This window comes from Aythya marila (genome assembly GCF_965140915.1).
Source record: "Aythya marila genome assembly, chromosome: 4".
Taxonomy (NCBI): domain Eukaryota; kingdom Metazoa; phylum Chordata; class Aves; order Anseriformes; family Anatidae; genus Aythya; species Aythya marila.
Window position 1 is genome coordinate 32975845 of NC_139045.1, and position 19567 is coordinate 32995411.

General features: G+C 35.5%; 1 protein-coding gene across 4 annotated transcripts in view; it reads left to right on the forward strand.

Annotated features, from left to right (window-relative positions):
• LRBA (LPS responsive beige-like anchor protein) overlaps positions 1-19567 on the forward strand; it is a 390603-nt gene that overhangs the window by 91506 nt on the left and 279530 nt on the right. For 3 of the 4 annotated variants that reach the window (XM_082758982.1, XM_082758979.1, XM_082758981.1), the window contains 3 exons: positions 8272-8350; positions 8482-8615; positions 10212-10273. In XM_082758982.1, coding sequence (XP_082615108.1) covers positions 8272-8350; positions 8482-8615; positions 10212-10273 — 275 coding nt within the window. The remainder of the gene's footprint in view (positions 1-8271; positions 8351-8481; positions 8616-10211; positions 10274-19567) is intronic. The other variant, XM_082758980.1, reaches the window with a different exon arrangement.

Consider the following 19567-nt stretch of genomic DNA (forward strand, 5'->3'; position numbering starts at 1 on the left):
GTATCTGTGTATCCAACGAAGACTGGTACCAGATACTTTGCAGGAAAATAAATGTGACTCTAGGTTAAACTGGACCAATTGTCAGTGACATTCTGTGGGTTCATGGATATAAGATTTCATTCTTTTGGATGTGTTGTGATCAGTTATCACACAGATGGTTTTATTCTTAGTTTTGACGCTGTAGATACACAGAAGTTAAAAAATAAATAAGGAAAAACAAACTAAAAAACAACCCCAAACCCTTCTGTTCAAAAAGCAATAATTTATAAAAATAATGCTCTATTTAAAAAATGAAACAAAACTTTTTAAAAGATTTTTTTTCTTTGGGGAGGGGGGTTACTCCTTTTACCTCCTAGCCAAAAAACAAATGTAAATGTGTGATCCCATTAATGCAGTATAATTATAAAATTTCTCAAACAGATAAAGAAAAACAGGTATGCTAAATTAACTCACATTTAGTGTAAATACAACATAACTTTTTTTTGTTACATAAAATATATACTTATTTATAAATTGTAGGGTATGTGTCCAAGGATATATTTGTTAATGATTAGTAAGGCTGGAAATTATATAGAAGTGCTTCCAATAGCTTTAGCCTGAGGTCAAATTCAATGTTGATGCTGAACTAATTGCTTTGGACAGGTTTTTCAGTGGGGACAAAATTGAGTACGTTGTTTATAAGCAAGTGGTCCTTTGAACCCTTACTCTCTGGTTGTTCCATACGAGATAAATGATGTTTAACCTTATATGCTGTGTCAAAGGCATGCTTTTCTACTTAGCCATGCTTAAGTCAGAAGACTGTGTAGGCTCTCATGACTGTTTGTGCCCATGAAGTTTAATGTCAAGACTTAAAACTGATTTGCATCTTAATCAAGGAAATCTCAATTTATGTCTGATTATTGGTGTTTCTTGTCAGTGTTTGAGCTTCCTGTTTTCTGTTTTTATGATCTTATATCCAAATTTCAAAGATGGAGGAAAGAATGTAATCCATTCTCATGTCCTTTTGTGTCTGGAAGATATTTCTTGTCATTTTTCTCTGCTTCTTACATTTCTTAGGGAAATCACAAAGATTTTGTTCCAGCCAAGATAAGTGAAATGAAAAGCTATTGAAATCTAATACGTCCTTATTCTTTGCAAAAGGGAGAATCCATTTAGTCGCTGAAATCACAGGGGGATAGCACTATGCTAGTCCAGGAGTAATGTTTGGACTAGGAAAATAAGCTGTCTTAAAATGCTAAAGTGGTTTAGGGAAGATTGACTCTTAGCAGCTAATCTGTTTTTAAAGCTATAAAACCTTACCTGCTCGGAAATTGTTGAAAATAATTTCTAGTGCATTAAATTCACGTCTATTTACCCAGGTTAGATATGGGCTTAATTGTTACGATTTCTGAAGTCAGTATTTATTTGCTTTTAATTGAAACAAATCAGATAAACGCTGATCTTCAGTTTCATTTGATCTTTTAAAGAAGCATAGAATAAGAATAAATGTCCTGGTGCCTGTGGAATGTATAAGAAATCCAGACAATAAACAATACTGATGTAGTTTGTAACTGTGTGGCTTCCAGCATGTCTGGAAGTTTTGGCAAAAAATGGACATCTAATCTGAACAGATATGAATAAAAAGAAACTAATCAGGATTAAAAGTATAAGACATGTTTAGACTGGCAATCTAATTAATTAAAAGAAGTAGTGAAGGGATAAATGAAATCATGCCTTAAACCGATTAAAATGTAAGACTGTTTCTTTTTTTTCTGTAGTAAAGTAATGGCATGGAAACAAAAAAAAAAAAAAAAAAAAAATGGAGATATGGTGTAGTTTACATCTGTGTGGCTCAGGTGAATAGCACACATTTAAATTTAGAGTGTGGTTCCGTATAAGGGCTTTGAACTTATTGGAGTAAGTGAGCTTCCTATAAAAACAACATTAAAAGAAATTTCCCTAAGTTCAAATCATGTTTCTCACTCACTTTTGTCTCCCTGCAGCAGACACTCAATGCTTTGTCCTTATTTTTTCTTTCTTTACAGTTAACATTTATTGTAAGTCTGTTTACTTAGTCATTAAGGAAGAAAAAATCTTTTTTTTTTTAACAGCAGCTAAGACTGGGGATATATGTTAGAGAATGTAAGTTGTGAGCTTTCACATTTTTATATGAAGGCTATTTAAAATATTGCTACTTTTAAAAATAAATTTTAGCTGTGTTTTCTTATGTCCATGTATTTTATAGTGTTTAATAAGCATTTGTTTGATATGTTTTAAAAGTGACTAAGCAGATAAAACCTTTACATATCATGTTCTATTGTGTAGCTTTGAGTTGCTTTACTACAAAACAGAAATTAAAGGAAGATACAGACACTGAAATAAGATTAAACAGCAAATTACAGTGTTTTAGTTGTAATGTTTGTGTAAGCATAACTTGGGAATAAGCTTTATGCAGTATGTGAGCATCCTCAATCTGCAGGTGTGATATCAAAATTGCGTGTTGCAGTATCAGTTGGTCCATTTAGTTCCAGAGTCTTCATTCCTGTTTGCCTGTGCTCTGAATTCATCAGCTTCCTTCCCGATGTTTTCTTCTAAAATTTGCATCTTGCCTGTAGCTCAGGGTCCGTGAGTATCTCAGATATTTGACCCTTAAGATTGTCGCGAGCTCACTGGACTTTATATCGAGTGGATGTGACATGTCCTGGCCTACCAAAGAGGAAGTGCTGACAAGTTGGAAAGATAACCATCTAAGATCACTGTATATCTCTAATATTTTGAAAGAGGGCAAAAACATGCTTTGGTCTCATACAGTGTGGCCTTTTTAGCACAAGTTTCTTCTTCCTCACTTATTCAAGCCACTGAGGATTTCACAGCACAAAAGGCTTTTCCTCAATACAAATCTGCCCCGTGTGGTTGAAACTTGCCTTTGACTATGCTGCTGATGATCTTTGGGTTGGTCTTCTGCTGGAGTTCTTATCCCAATCATTAAAGATCCTGATAATGGATGGAGAAAATAAAGCCTCTTCACGGCCCATGTTGAGCTGACCATTTGTCTCTTGCAGAGAGAGCATGGTATTGAGCAGAAGAGTGTGATTTACTAGTGATTACCCAAGGTGCAGGAATTTGAGTTGTTTCTTACTTGAATTTACTGTAGTCTAAACATGAGATTGGGGTTTTGCACATACAGTGTCCAGAAGGGCTATTGGAAAGGCAGGACTTGGTGAAGGTTTCTGAGGTATTGTGAATGTGCTAGTGAGATGCTTGTAATTTTGTTTGTCCCTTAGTTTTCTTTTCAAATGTTTCAGTTCCAGTTGTAATGTTCTGAAGTGGCATTAACTTTTTTGAACTCTTTTACAGATTGCATTTGCAGTTTTATGTGATGCTCTGAGCATCTATGTTTATGTACTCGAAGGATTTCATATGTGTATTATTACTGTTTCACTCTAAGGAATGCAATTTTGAGACTTTTCATGTTCAATTTGCTTGCTCAGGTATCATTTTTTATAAAGAGGGAGTATGGAAAGTCTGTAGGAGGCAGGAGTGAATTGCATCTTGTCTGTGCTGGCACTCCAAGTATAGAAAGTGCTGAGAAGTTCAACTCAATTTCTGTTGCTTGCTTCCTCCCTCTCTTACCAGTTTTTGAAGGAGAGAGAGAGGGAGGGAGAGAGAGAGAGAACAAAAACACACGCACGGACACTTTTTTTTTTCTTTTTTTGCCTCTAAGCCATACAGAGCTGCTAGCAGGATTTCTGCTTCTCCTGAGTAGAGGTGTGGTCTGTTACCTGAAATAATAAAATAAGGCATGAGAAATGCTGCGGTGAAAAAAAGGAGGTGGGTGCTTAGAAGGAAGCTGGGAATAAGCACTAACATGAGATTTAAAAAAAATGTGATTCCTTTCTAGTCCTACATACAGAAAAATGTAAGTTTTCTCTCACAGCTTGCTTATTTTGCCAAGAAGAATGGTGTTTGATTTTTAGAGAGGTGAAAATAACCTTCAAGTCTTGCTATAGGATAAATTAGTGGGAGACAAGCAAAAGTAAGAAAAATGAACGTGAAGTGAGTTACCATCAGTGCAGTAGTAGTTCAAGAAACTCATTGTACTACAGTAACTATTTCCAAGAGCATTCTGACTTGACAGTACCACTACTTGAAGGCTAGTTACCAAGAATTTAATGATGCTTTTTAAAAATCTTAAATGTTAATGATATGCAATGGAAATGGTTTATCACTATTTCAGTATAAAAACAGATTTAGAACAACTTCACTTTAGAGTGCACCGTTGTTTTGTGAAACCTGTTTTGGTTTAACCTGCAGACGTGTTTATGTAACAGATCCCTTATATTAGCTCGTAAAACCTTTCATTGTATTCTTTCATTTTACACTTCCAGTCCTGGAAGTGTATTTCTGAATGAGCTCATTATTTTACCAGGTACTTGTGTCATAAAGGATATCAATGTATTTCTGTATGCGAGGTCTGTTGTACAAAAATTAAGAAGTGTAGTTATTTAATTGTTTGTTTTTTACCTTGTCCCCATCCTCCCAGACTAAAATATATCATGCACTGCTTCTGTATAGCCCACACGTAGTTTATAAGTGCTTATACAAAAACATAAGAATCTTAAAGGATCTTTAACAACATTTTATTGCTAGAAACATTATTTGTTTAGACCCTTGGGGACATTGAATAAACAATAAGGTTTCACTGCAAGGGTGCTAGACAGATGATCTATTTGCATTTTCTTTTATGTTCTTGCTAATGTCTGTAAAACTGTCAGTTTGAAGGAGCCAGTTTATCAGTGAAAGGATAAGGAAGAGATAAGTTGGTTTAGTTCCACATGTTTGAAGTAGCTACTGCACTTACCCACATGTGTGTTGTGGATGAAAATATGCTACTGAAGTATTTTTTTTTTCTTTTACTAAAGGCAGAAAAATATTGGAACAAAAAGCCATTGCTGAGTTATTTTTTTTAAAGTACTTTTACGAAACAACAATTGAATACAAAAATTACTATGCACACTAATCACATCTAAAAAAAAAAGCTGAAATTCTCACCTGTGATAAATCTGAGACTCACTTTTTAGTGAAATCTATCTGAGTTTGGAATGTGGATTTATGCGATGATAAGCATGAAGAAATATCACTTCATGTGGATGCCTGACTTATGCTTTTGTCAAAATCAAATTATCAGTGCTTTTTTATGTCTGTATTTTATAGTTGATTTTAACTTAAAACTTACTAGTTTTCCACTTACACACTTATAATTGATCATTCTCTGTTATGCACAATTTGTTTTGATTGCTAGAAGGAAAAGTAATTCGCTCTCTGTGTTGTCAGAGACTTCCTTTACCTGCCACCATTTTTGCCAGTGCTATTGTGTGTTTGAAAAAAAATTACCTCTGACTGAGTGCAGGTCTGCTTATTGGCCTCATGATAGCTATTATAGCATTTCATTGTCCTAGCAAGTGTTTTCCTTGATTTTTTTTTCTAATTTTTCCTTCAGTTATTTTGCTTGTGGCCTAAATACTCTGACTCCTGACACTGTGCTGTGCTACTAAAGCCTTATTTATCTATAATGATAAACTGATCCTAGTTTCCACTGTGTATTTGGTGTGGTGGGATTTTAGTTGTATATACTTTTGATGACCTTGACATACCCAGTAGCTAGTGCATTAATGGTCACAGATTTTATGTGTAATAAAAAGCATGGATGCATTAGGTAACAAAATAGTCTGTCTGCATGTTGACTTTCTTATTTTGGAGGCATTGGCTACAATGTCAGTTTTGTATTCTGCTGAACTTCCCTGAGCACTGTGCAGCTTTCCACATATGGGCAGCGTATTGGCGTAAGTCAGTTATTGAACATGTGGACTTCACAGTTTTTTTCAAATTAAAGATACTTTTTTAGTGAGAGCGGAGATGCTGAGCATTAGGGAGAAAGCTGTGAATTACAGTTGAAGTTACTTAGATATAAAAGTTATCATTAAGATCAATTGTTTTCAAGTCTCAGCCTAACAGGCAGAGGGGAAAAGGTGTTGCACGTATTTAGGTTACAAAAGTGTGTGTGTCAAAAAATCAATGTCAGTGGCTATGCAGTATCCCACAAACAATTTGAGTCTTTTGAACAACTGAATCGTGGCTTCTCCCTTTCTGTGGCCTTTGTTTTCCTTTTCTGTAAAACAAACTCTGTTCTAATTTTCAGCACATCATTTGAATGCTTTTCCTTTGGGAATACCGAAAATGCTTTTTGGTGATTTGACTGGGTGAAACTTGATTTTTTATTTTTTATTTTTTAAGGCATTCTATCTATGAATGCTAGTTAGCAGCAGTAGTTTAAAAGTTAAGATTGAAAAATACTTGCAGAATCTAGCTATCCTCCTTGAAATTTTCAGAAATATATCTGTTTTTCCATGATTATATGAATTATTTTGGAAAGAATGCACAAAAATTAAAATTCTACCTTACTTTCAGCCAACGTTTTGTTCCCTACTTTTTTTGGTCCCTCATTCTGTATGGCCTATCTGAGTTTCTTTCTGACCTCATCATCCCATACAAATGTCAAAATAAGAGCTCAATGGTCAATTTAGGAAATGGGTAAGCAAATGACATTCATAAAGATACGTCCTACCTATGAAGAAAAAGAAATAAGAACTTTTCAGCAGTTTGATGCATTGGTTGAATTTTTTAGTTTCTGTGTTGCCTTTGTAACAAGATTAGAGAAAAACATCTTTACCCACACTGAAAAAATACATTCTTGAGGGCAAACTGTCTGCAACTGTTTTGGAGCAGAAGTCTGAAATTTGGCAGGAGAAATAACCGCAATATTAAGGACGTGTCCTTTGCCAACCTTTTACAAATTTATTCCACTTCAGTCAAGTAGAAAGACGGAGAAATTGTGATTGACGCATTTTGGTAGACATTTTCAAGATCTTAATAACATATTTCAGAAAGGTTGCATTTAGCTCAGTTTGTGCCACTGGAGATGGGGTGATCAGGATTTTTTTTTCTGTAGTTGTAATTCTGAGAGGGGTCAGGTCTTTGCTAAGCTAGATGTGAGAACTGAAATGATTGAACTCTTTTCTTTCATGCTTCCCCCCGCCATCCCACTCCAGCAGCACGGGAATCTGAAACTGGCGAGGTGAGAGGAAAGAGAATAGGACAGGGCCGTAAGTTGGGAAGAGATAGGATTGCAGATGGACTAGAAGCAGTCGTGCTCCTGGGAAATGCACAGAAATCTGTCTGCTAAGATTCATTCCTTTCTATAGTTTGGAATGCAATGCAAGATTTGTGAGTTTCACCATTCCTATCCTGTCAGCAAATATCTGTGAAATCTCTGGCTGTCTTGCTTACCCCCTCTCCATCATTGCTAATACCAATCCATACTGCAGTATGAAGTTCGTGCTTCTCTTTATATACTGAGCAGAAGAACTTAGTATTTACAGATTCCTACCCTGCCGTGTAGTGTCAATGTGACATAACAAAATTGCATTTTTTTTTTGTAAGTGTAGGATACATAAATGACAGGCTTTTCTATCAACCTTTGAATAATTGATGTGGCCAAGTTAATAACACATAAATGAGGTTATACCACTGCCATCGTGCTAATGATGCTGGCAGTGCAATGGAGAATGTTGTCATAGCTGTCTTCTCAGAATCCTGGTGTGGCAAAAACTTAAACTAGACTCAAAGAAGCTCGATGATTTTGTGTTCTGCCTCAATTTTACATAAGTTTTCACCTAAAATTATAAAATATATATATATTTTTTTTTAACTTAAAATTGGATGAGCTCTTCTGGTAACCGAAGGATGCTATAAATGTTACTGTTGGCTTTATATTAATCTGTAAATTATATTAGTAGTAGCAGTATAACTTAGTACTTTAAGGGTGTATTAGGTATGTAAGACATGGTGTGCATTCCCTGCTTGAGGCTGTAAGTGTTCTTAAATTTATTCAGTCAGAATCATAGCTGATAAAGACAGGACGGATCACTGCAGTTTAATCTGAGATCCTTCAAAAAATAATCTGCAGGGCTTCCTTGAATCACTTCCTATTTGTGCTAGAGAAAAATTTAAAAAGCTTGCTGTGGCATATCTGGTAAATGTGAATAACTAAATAGGGGTCTTCTGACACCCAGTTTGAGGTACAGAGAAGTACAAAGGTTTACTTAGTAACACATGTATTTTAAAGCAATGGCTTCTCAGAGTTTGCACCTGAGGCTTTAGTTTCTGGTCCAGTTGTCTAAGCTCTGCCTTGTTTTCCTATATAATTGATTTGTTTATTACACTCTCTTTTAGGAAGGGGATCATCTAATTCGAAATTGCCATCTGTCCCTACAGTTTCTTCAGTGCCAGGGGATTCTGCTTCAAATATGAGGTAACTTCTTATGTATCTATACCAATTCAGTGTTGCAAAAACCCATGTTCCTTTCTTAGAATTTCTGCAGCTACCTTCTTGCTTTTTATTTATTTATTTATTTTTGCTAATCATATGTATTTTTCTATTAGTATTACAGACAGGCTTGAACATGCTTTGGAAAAAGCTGCACCACTTCTGAGAGAGATTTTTGTGGATTTTGCTCCCTTTCTTTCTCGGACTCTTTTGGGTAGTCATGGGCAGGAGTTGCTGATAGAAGGTACAAGTAAGTTTCCATTGAAAAAAAAAAAGTGGCTTTTTGGTTTTATTTTATCTCGGAGATTAAAAATGTCTGTTTTTAATGCTGGCTCTGCCCTAGAAACTTTCTTCCTGCCTTCCCATGCAGTGCTGTCCACAGGATTTTGCTGCATCTTCCGTCTGTCTTTACTCCTCTGCCAGAGGTCATTGTCATTGTCTCCTCATCTTTGCTATCCATCCTGCTGCCTCTTTGCCTACATCTCATCTGATAGTTTCCTATATCTCATTATGTCAGACCAACTGCTGTTATATCTTTCTTAGTTTTCTGACTCTTCCAGGGAATTGTCTCATAGAAGTTGATGTCTGAAATAATGTTATGTGAGCATTAAAAAGAAATCTTGGTGTTAAGGTCAACACTTCAACACAGAATTAACTGTAGAGTCAGTAATGCAGGTAAGAATACATTGAGAAGAATCCTTTGCCGCTTCTGAGACGATGAAGATTCAAGTGTACAGCAACAATTGTGGCACTTTTGTGGTGTGGATTTCAAATGATTGAGATTGGGATAGTGGAGTTCTTTCTACTGTTGTTTTTCTGTCTTTTTAAAAACTAGTCTCAGTCCTGTGAAGTAGATGTTAATGTCCTTAATTTAAAAAGTCATGTTTGTTGGAACTATGTGCTTTTAGCAGTGAACACCAGTTCGTCAGATTTCTCTTAATTGTTACATTATACAAAACTGTTTTTACCACCCATTTTTAGTTTGAAAATTGCAGTTTCTGTATCCTATTTAGTTGCATTTTCTCAGTCTTAAGATAAACATAACCTGGTTTCAAAGTATTTTGACTGTGATGTAGATTACATATATGCAGAGAGATGAACATACTGTAGTTTGGTTTATCAAAAAAAAAAACAACAAACAAACAAAACAAAAAAACAGCAAGAAAATGATTGGGAGAATTTGAACTGACTAGACAGAAACAAACACACCAAACCATTTTGGGGGCCAAAAGAAAAGTTACAATCTCAAAACAAAACAACATGCAAATATAAATAATAATAAGTCAAAATCATTTATAAACAGTTGAGAATATTTAATAGGTTACTGCTTGTGCTTCTGCTAAGGTTTAGTGTGGGGTTAAAGGTCAAAGTACTAATAAGAGTGTTTGGGATGTCTGCTGCCATGAAACAAAATGGAAACTTGATTGATAGCTGGGGGCTGAAAGGAGAATGCGCAATGGAGAAAGCAAAGGTCATAAAGCCATTTCCCTTCTCTGCATATATAATGACCCAATCCTTCAAGAAATAGCGAAATGTAGATGCACTGGATTAATATAACATATGTTAACCACACTTCTGGTCATTTTGAAATACAAACATTTATGAAACTCTGAATATTGGAGGTAATGTATTATAATTAGTTGCATCTTTAGATGCCAAGCTTTGAATTTTTGATCTTCCTCACATAGTTCTGTTTTGTGCTGATAAAGTAAAAACAAACAAACAAAAAAACTCTAAGTGGTTTGTGAATTTCATGCTTCTAATCTATTGTACTTCACAATATTTTGTGTTAACAAGTGATGCTGTATAAGCAAGTGTTTACGTCTAGTATTTTTTGTTTTTCTAGGTCTCGTGTGTATGAAATCTAGCAGTTCAGTCGTGGAGCTAGTGATGCTTCTTTGCTCTCAGGTGAGATTTACATAGTGTCTGAATTGCTGTCTTTGAGCACAATGGGAATTGCAGTCGAAATTTTACTCTTAAGACTGTGTAATTATTGTAAAAAAAAAAAAAAAAAAAAATTGTATGCAAGGCCTTATTAACTTCCTAATAAAGTTTTGTGATACTAATTGTGACTAGTGGGTAGGAAAGAGAAGACGCTAAGGGTTTTATGTTCCCTTACTGTTGAGCGTTTACATAACCTTGATGTTGGTATGCCTAAATAATTCTATGCTGTCATTTTTGTAAGATAAAATAGGATCAATAAAATATTAAGGGTATAGAACCAGATTGATTTTTGAGTCTTGGCATGTTGAATCCTCTGGGATGAGTAGAATTTTTCCTTTTGTGTCGAGGTTATGAAATGAGTGATAAATACTTTTGAAACCCTGTCACTCTTAATTGATTTGACAGGTAATAAGAATTTGAGAAAAATATAAGAAAGCAGTCCTGGTTGTCAGCTGTTTGGGGCTTCCTACGTTCCTAAGAGCAAAGTGATTTTAGATATTTAAGAACCTGAAAATCACCTCTTTTTGTGCATAGGAAAGAGACAGCCTAGGGAACTTTCTTAAAATTGCGATGAAGGAATTAATTGGGTTTTCTTTTTGCTTTCTTTTTTTTTTTTTTTTTTGTAATTAAATGGAAGAATGTTTTTATTGAGCTTTTCTTTTGGTGCCTTAAAAATGATACCTTTCTGGTAGTAAATTCCCCTACTTAAAACTTTAAAATAGCCTTTTTTAATGGGAATGGTATTGGTCTAGAGGTCAAGGGTTCTGACCCATTTCAAAACCTTTGACCTTCATTTACAACCCTTATGGTTTGCTTGCCTGACGAATAAGGATAATGCAAAATTAATGTTTCTTCACATCGATTTATTCGTTTTAGTGCCTATATTGCCAAATTTATTTAGAGTGTGCTGATAGACATTTCATGAATACAAATGAAAGAATCATAGAAGGTGTGAAAAATCGATAGTCTGCATTGTCAATAAAATGCAATAAGAACAATTACTTCTGGAGATTACACCTAATAGATTTTTACAATGAACTAGTGAAGAGTAGTTATGTTTTCCAGTGAGCTTATTACTAATGAACGTATGTAGAACTTTGCTCATCTAGTTTTCCATCTTCCACGGGAAAAAAAAGTAGATTTAATCTGACAGGAATTTAATATTCCTCCTGGAACTTCTGGAATTCAGTTTATTTAATGTCATGTGGACATTGTTCACAACTTCTAAAATTTGAATTTGCTGCTGATATAAGCCAAAGAATCCTTGCTCCCAGGAAATTCATATGCAAGTTTTAATATTCATTTGTTAATGTGTTAGAGTAAAACTAATCTGAGTACTAAATATGTGTCTGAGAGCTTGGTGTTACCATTTTAAAAATTAGGTTTTGGAATGTTTGCTGCTTGTTTCAATAATTAGTAGTTGACCTTTTCTTTCTTTTTGGTAGGGTAATCTAATCTTTCAAAAATCATGTTGTGCTCTGTACTGTACGTCACTTGTTTGGTTTTGGGAAGTGGAAAGGATAAGGAATAAATGACGTGCTCTAATGCATCTATTTGTCATATGTGTCACAGTGCCACTTAATACTAATCTAATCAAATTGAGGATATAGTGATTGCTTAGCAGTGCTAGTTGCAGAGACTTGAGGTTGTTCTTTGTGAAATAGTAGAAATAAACCAATAAAATCACAAAGACATGGAAGTCTTTTTAGAGTTGCATAGCAGCTGTAATTTTTGGCACAATATGAAAAATGATGTGAGAAATGAATCTAAAATTAGCTCCAGATGTATACAGATTGTTCTGGGGTGATAATTACATTTTTCACTTTGAATTTTCCTAATTCAAAGAGGTCAGCATGGCAATCACAGAAGTGATTTATTTTGTTAAGAAGTGAACTGTCTTTTGCTACATGAAAGCCTGAGAGATATGAAATTGAATTTCAAGACGACATTTTACAGATACTGGGAGGAGATGGGGATGAGCTTGATTGATTTTTTTTTTTTTCTTTTTCTTTTTTTTTTTCTTTTGGCCAAAGATAGGGTGGGAAGCTAAGTGATATCCTTTTGCTAAAATTTTAATTAATTTTTAAGAGGAGATGGAGAGGATGAAGTGCCAAAGATCAAAAGATCAGGTCAAAAACTAGTTTTTAATCACATAAATAATGTGCCATAGTTGCAAAGTAAGTATCTGCAAATTTGATTTAAAACTTCACAAATTTGTCAGCCATCATATTGTGAAATTGAAAGACTGCTCTGATTAATAACTTTGGTGGTTTTGTTAACCTCTTTCTGAAAATTAGTTTTAAACATTGTATATATGTAGTAAGCACTTGATTTGTTTTTCTAAACGATGTTGATTTAGATTTATGACTGGAATATTTTCTTCTTTCTCAGAAGTGCAAAATAGAATAATAAAATCTCAGAAGTAATTTTTCCCCATAAAAATGAAAAAATGAAACTCACAGGTGAAGTGATGAAAAAAATCAGGATGATGAGAGTTCTATGAAATTGTTACACCCTGCTCAGACCTTTTCTTGTTTAAATTTTGTGTATTCGGGCATTTGGAAAAAATGTACTGTTTCCGTGTTTTGGTTTTGTGTTTATATTTTGACGCATTGTTTTATGGTTTTCACAAAGTAAAAGGAGAAACAGGTGGTTTGAAATCCAGACAAAAGGCTTTTTCTAAGACAAAAACAGTTGTTTTTTTGATAGACACACTACATTTTGAGACATGTGTCTGTGTGTATACTTACATTTATATAAATCTATCAAAACATAAAGAAATCCTTCATTTAATATTACTGCAAAGTGTTCTTGCTTATTTGACATTAATATCATTTTTGAAAGAATCGACGTTGCATTCAAGGCCACTTTATAAACGCGTTGTGTTGCTCATCCTAATTCAGTCTGACACACATTCCAATAACACTACCTCCCTTCTAGGGTTTAAAACTAAATTTATGGCTGAGCATTGTGAAGTGCATCATTTAAAAATGGTTTCAACCCAAAACATCTAATAAATAAATAATGTGTATGGCTACTCAGTAGCAGACTCTCCAGACTAGAAATCATTCCATCGGATACTCAACAGTCCACTATCGGAGAGGGCTGTCAGATAAATCTTATAGTAGCTGCATTCATGTCCTGTAAATCACATGTTATTGTCTGAGCCTTCTGCCAGGTCATCTATTCTTTTCCCATTTATCAGAAATGCATACAGTACAGTGAACCTAGAAGCACCATCTAGTCTGGCCTGGCATCCTGTTGAGGTAATTAAACCAGCCAAAAGAGTGAAGTCCTGTGTCTACTATCCCTTTTAAATAAGTGACGTCAGGATGTTAAAGATGCTCACCTGCTATTGTGAGGCAAGGTTTCTGCACAGGGAAACTGTGATATCATCCTTGAAAAAAGCATTTTCATCTGAAATGACTCTTGCTCTATGCCCTAAAACTTAAAGGGGCACATATGAATGAGTGTGTGTTTATCCATAAAGTAAATTTGCTACTGTGCATCCTCTCGTTTGTCAGCTTTTTCCTTGAAATACTTCAATGAAATAGGAAAAGCTGTCTTCTTCCATAATCTCATGAAGTTCCTAAAAAAAAAAAAAAAAAAAAAAAAAACAAAAAAAAACAAAACACAACAACAAAAAAAAAAATGTTCTCCATTACTTAAATACATGAAATATTCATCCTATTATTGTAGATCCAAGGTGAAAAGGTACAAGAATAGGTGAAGTAAGTTCCGTTTTTTTCCTTGATGCCTTTGAATTTACAGAATTTGCAGCTCTTGAAAAATTCTTCATCCTTTTTTCCTGTGGTAAATCAACTGAATTGTCACTGAAATATATGAAAGAGAACTAACTAATTTCTTGTCAGGTACATCTTTTACTTGAGAGCTTTTTTCTACTGCATCTAAGTTTTCTAGACCATTATCTTCCACTAACTGACTCCAATACTGTTCGGCTCTTGTAAAATTTTCTAAAATAGGTGGAAAGCCACTCAACCTTTATAAAAATTTGCCAAATAGAAATTAACAAAAACTGCATAATGTTTTATGACCCCAGCACCCCTCCCACACACACAGATAACCCTGCTTGCTGGTTCAGCATAGAAAAGCTGTGTAGTTCCTCCCTCATCTGGCCCCTGTTGTTTCAAAGGGATTAAGGACATATCCTTAACAGGTGATGAGATTTAGGAAACCAAGACCAGTGTTTTAATACACGTAATCTCTAGGTATTTTATCTTCTGGAAATATGTATGTGGTGTATTGCAATACAAGCACATAACTGTAGCTACTAGATTCATATTAGACCTTAATAAAGTACATCTTTCATTGAGGAGATGGAAGAGGGAAGCATAAACTATGATGCTCCAGAAGCTTGTGTGCAACTATAGCATCTGCTCATATGGCTCAACGAAAGATGATTACAGTTGAATATGTCATGTGCTGTGCTGATTTTGGGATTACTTTTTTTGAAGAGGAAAGCATGATTCAAGGCTGTGTGCCTTAACGTAAGGCAGAAAATAGGAAAAGAAACGGCATTAAAGCAGAAGAAGGAATTATAATTATTTAAACAATATCAACATGTGCCACGCACTCATGTACCTGTGAACAAACAATAGGATTTTGTGTTTCCCCCAAGGATGCATGATATGATGGTGGTTAAGATTTTGATTTTCAGCACACTTTTTGCACACCATCCCCATTCTTCACCCTGGTATTTAGATGTTTGTAAAATTTCACAGGATCTTAGGGCTTTCCTGGGTATTCTGTACTTGGAATTAAGTTTTGTATCAATGACCTAATTTCATTACCTCAGGAATGGATTTTTGCAGTGTTCTAAAAAGTGGTAAGCCTTTGAATTATTTGGAGACTTCAGCTGATGTAGATAATGTCTGGTTTTAGGTTTTTGTTACGTGCAGAGAGAACATATTGTGGTGATGTTCTGTGATCTGCGCTGGTTCCTAATTTACTTCTGAGTGCAATTTCATGTGATGGATAATTATAGTGATCACTGTGAAGTTTTAGTTGAATTGGGTAGAGGTTATCTAAAGGGTGATATCAGTACCAAGGCAGCTGAAATCAACAGAAGCACCAAAACTCTAACAATATCCTGGTTTAGATATGAAGAGAATAAATGCTGTTTGAATGTTTGTGACCCATCATTTAGGTCATGACATCTTAAGATGACATTTTTCCATCCAATTACTTTGTGTTCTAATAGCTGAAAAGTAGTTTAAAGGGATCTAATAATCCCTTAGTTCCACGATCTGAAAAATGTATTTAATTTGTTACAGAAGGCACGTCTTGTAGGACATTTTGCAGCCAAATGACTTTATATTTATTTTAATACATGTTCTAATTTCACTTTAAGGCCACTTAGAATCTATAGCAGTTAATTTAGTTCTTTGAAGCAGCATGGCTTTATCTTTGTGTCTTTTTCTTATTAAAGATTACAGTCAGGATTGTGTAATTCTGGTAAGAATGAATGATGAATGCAGCTATATTTGTGTTAAAACAAACCCTAACCTTGAGTAATAAATTGATTTTGTGATAAAATACTTAGAAACATAATTTTATTAGGCAAATAGAAAGGATTAACGCTGTGACAAATAAAAAGTAGAAAAAAGGACTTCCTAAAGTCTAAATGGATAAGTTCAGGAGAAGATGCTCTATGAATCATGCCCATAGGTATCCATAGGTGTTTGCCTTCTGTTAATTTTCTTTGCAAAATTGTGAAGTATTTAGTGTTTCCAGTTTAGTATGAAAGCAGTGCAGTGAGTGCACAAAAAAATGCATCACCCACAGGTGTGCCAGTGGGTATACGTGTTGTGGGTAAACATGTTGTATGTTTGTTAGCTTGTGTTATTCTGAAGAGTTTGAACATTTAAAGAATATCTGCTAGCCTAGCCTGTAGAGATGAGCTAGCTGTGGTAGGAAGCAAGAGTATTCAAAGTCACAGAATCATATCCTAGAATCACAGAATGGTTTGGGTTGGAAGGGACATTAAAGATCACCCAGTTCCAACCCCCTGCCATGGGCAGGGATGCCACCCACTAGATCAGGTTGCCCAAAGCCCCATCCAGCCTGGCCTTGAACACCCTCCAGGAATGGGGCATCCACAGCTTCTCTGGGCGACCTGTACCAGTGCCTCAGGTAAGTGAAGAATTTCCTCCTAACTTCTAATCTAAGTCTCCCCTGTTTTAGTTTAAAACCATTTCCCTGTGCCTTGTCATTATCTGACCAAGCAAAAAGTTACTCTCCGTCTTTTTTTATAAGCCCCCTCTAAGTACTGAAAGGCTTCCATGAGGTCTCCCCAGAGAGAGTCTTTCTTCTCCAGGCTGAACAGCCCCAGCTCTCTCAGCCTTTCTTCACAGAAGAGGTGCTCCAGCCCTCTAATCATCCTTGTGTTTCTTCTCTGGACCCACTTGAACAGCTCCACATCTTTCTTGTGCTGGGGGCCCCACACCTGGACACAGCGCTCCAGGTGGGGCCTCCCGAGGGCAGAGCAGTGGGGCACGATCACTTCCCTCTTCCCTGCTGGCCACTCCTCTGGTGATGCAGCCCAGGATGCAGTTGGCCTTCTGGGCTGCAAGCATGCACTGCTGGCTCAAGTCAAGCACTTGTCCACCAGAACCCATGAGTCCTTCTCTGCAGGGCTGCTCTCAGTGAGTTGTTCTTGCAGTTTGCCCTCGTGTCTGGGATTACCCTGACCTAGTTGCAGCACCTTGCACTTTGACTTGCTGGACATCATTAGGTTCACATGGGCCCATTTCTCAAGCTTGTCCAGGTCCCTCTGAATGGCTTCCCTTCCTTCTGTTGTACTGACTGCACAGCTTGGTGTCATCTGCGAACTTGCTGAGGGTGCACTGGTTCCCATTATCTATGTAATTGATGAAGATATTAAAAAGTACCAGTCCCAAGACAGACCCCTGAGTCATCTTATTCTGCTATTGATTATCTAGATTCTGAAGCTGCCTCAGATCTACTTTATTCCAAGTGGAGCTAGGCATATTATAAAGCATGTTATTAGTTGTTATGCAGGTCGAAGTAGGAACATTCCTAATGCAATTTCATAACAAATATTTCACAGGCAGTGTAACCGGCATACAAAATAGAAGATTCTTTTTCTATCTTTATGCTGCTATTGTATGGAAGGTATTGGGAAATGTCTGTTGAGCTTTACGTACAGTCTACTTCAGGATATTTTCAGCCAAGTGATTTTACATTAGGAACTATGTCCTTTTCAAAAAAACTGTTCTTGTAATTTACCCCTTTCAGTGTGTATTTTTATCTACAATCACTTTGTTTGGCAGGATAGAGACTGATCAAAGCTAGGTAGAGTGGAAGATGGGTCCCACAGAGTAGCCAGTACCCATGCTATCAGTGCTGTCCTCCCATAGAAAAGACTTGCACTTCAATTAATATTTCAAGTAATAGTTGTTGTTATCATCAAGCAGAACAGACAGTCAGAGGAAAAATTTGAACAGAACTTCCCAAAGAAGTTGGTAGTCCAGAAACTTAAGGGCATTCACCTGGCAATGTGTAAGATTGCAGTTCAGAAAGGAATTAAACTCTTTCAGTCTGTAAAATCAACATTGTGATTCATCTGCATTGTCCTCAGTTGTAGTTTCCACCTTTGGTTATGATTTATGAAGACATCCGTTCTTCTCTGTAAGGCGTTGGGGATAAAGCTGAGGGTTTCTGCATTCTTCTGCATTACAAGGTACTTGATATCGATGCAGAGAGCTGTGTGGTGAATGGTCAGTCACAGCTTTAGCTGTGGAATCTAGACTCCTTAAGCATAGTCCTTTGGCACTTGGATTTTAGATACTCTCCTGTCAGTAAGTTTTCTTTTAGCAAAACAAAGTTAAAATAGCAATCTGCCTAGATCCCTTGGATTCTCTGTTATGCTTTGTGTATCTGCATATTTGTAGACACAGTATAACTTCTTTCTTTCCTGACTTCTCATAAAATCATTCTGAACAAATTTGCTGCGTCTCTGCAGATCTCACTTTGGGTGCTGAACTTCCATAGTTGGTATATATCATTGAGCAGGGTACTTGGAATGATTACAAAAGGATTACGTATGCTAAGGATATTTTGCTGCTTGCTTCATTGAACTGCGTTATATGTTTTAAATGTTTGAAACTGGATGCCAGCTTGGTAGATAACTGTCTGAAGTGCAATTTTGATAAGATTTAAATAAATGGAAACAGCTGGAAATCCTTTCCTTTGAACTGGAGTATGTTGAAATTACATTTGGAATTAACTATGTATATTTTTTTCTCATATAAGTGCTGTATAGACTTAGAATCTCCAGGTTTTTTATTGTAATAAATTCGGTTTGAAACTCTAAGTTAATGCATTTTTTTTCTCTTGGAACTTCACTCCTACTTCAATTTCCCATTGCTTTCTAAATTGTTTGAAACATGCATTGCTTATAATTGCCTGCAATATTTAACCTATCTCATTCAATGGAATTGCTTGAATTTCATACAAGGAATTTTTCATAATAGTCACTAAGCTTTATGCTTCTTGGATTCCACGTTAGTTTGCTACACTTAAGATATGTTCAAGCTCTGTCTTTTTTCTTAGTTGTAGTTGCTGGCTTCAGGAATAATATGTTTTGTTAGCTCTAGTATGGCTTACAGGAGTCTAAAACCTCTGTGTCCATCACTGCCAAGGTTTTTTTTTTTTTTTTTTTTTTTTTAAATAAACTAATAGAGGGAATGGTTTCTTTCATAAGTCTGTGAAGTCTGTCTTGATATATTGACAATATGCTTAGTAATAGAAATCAAAGAAGTGTATTTAAACTAGGTTGTTGCTTTAAGTATGGAAAAAAGATTAGAATGTATTGGGAATGATTTGCCAATACTGTATGAATAGTAAGTGGCCTATTTTTGACTTGATTCGATAAGCACTTTTTAGTTACTTCCCGATAAGTAGTGGTCAGTAGTTAAAAGGTACAAGATACTGCTTTGGCTTTATCTCCTCATATCTTTCCATAATTCTTAGTCTAGGAGATGCTTTAAAGGTTTCCTTACTCCCCCATTTAAAGATGGAATATATGATGTGGAATTTTAAGCTGAGCAAAATCTACGATGTGTTACATTTAGCATGTGAAAAACAGAACAATATATGATTTTTGTCATGCTTTTATTAAGTGGAGTTGATGTTTGTGCATATTAGATCTAAATAATCATCAAAACAATAGAAATGGCTTCCTAATAAAAACTCATTTTCTGTAGACCTACTTTT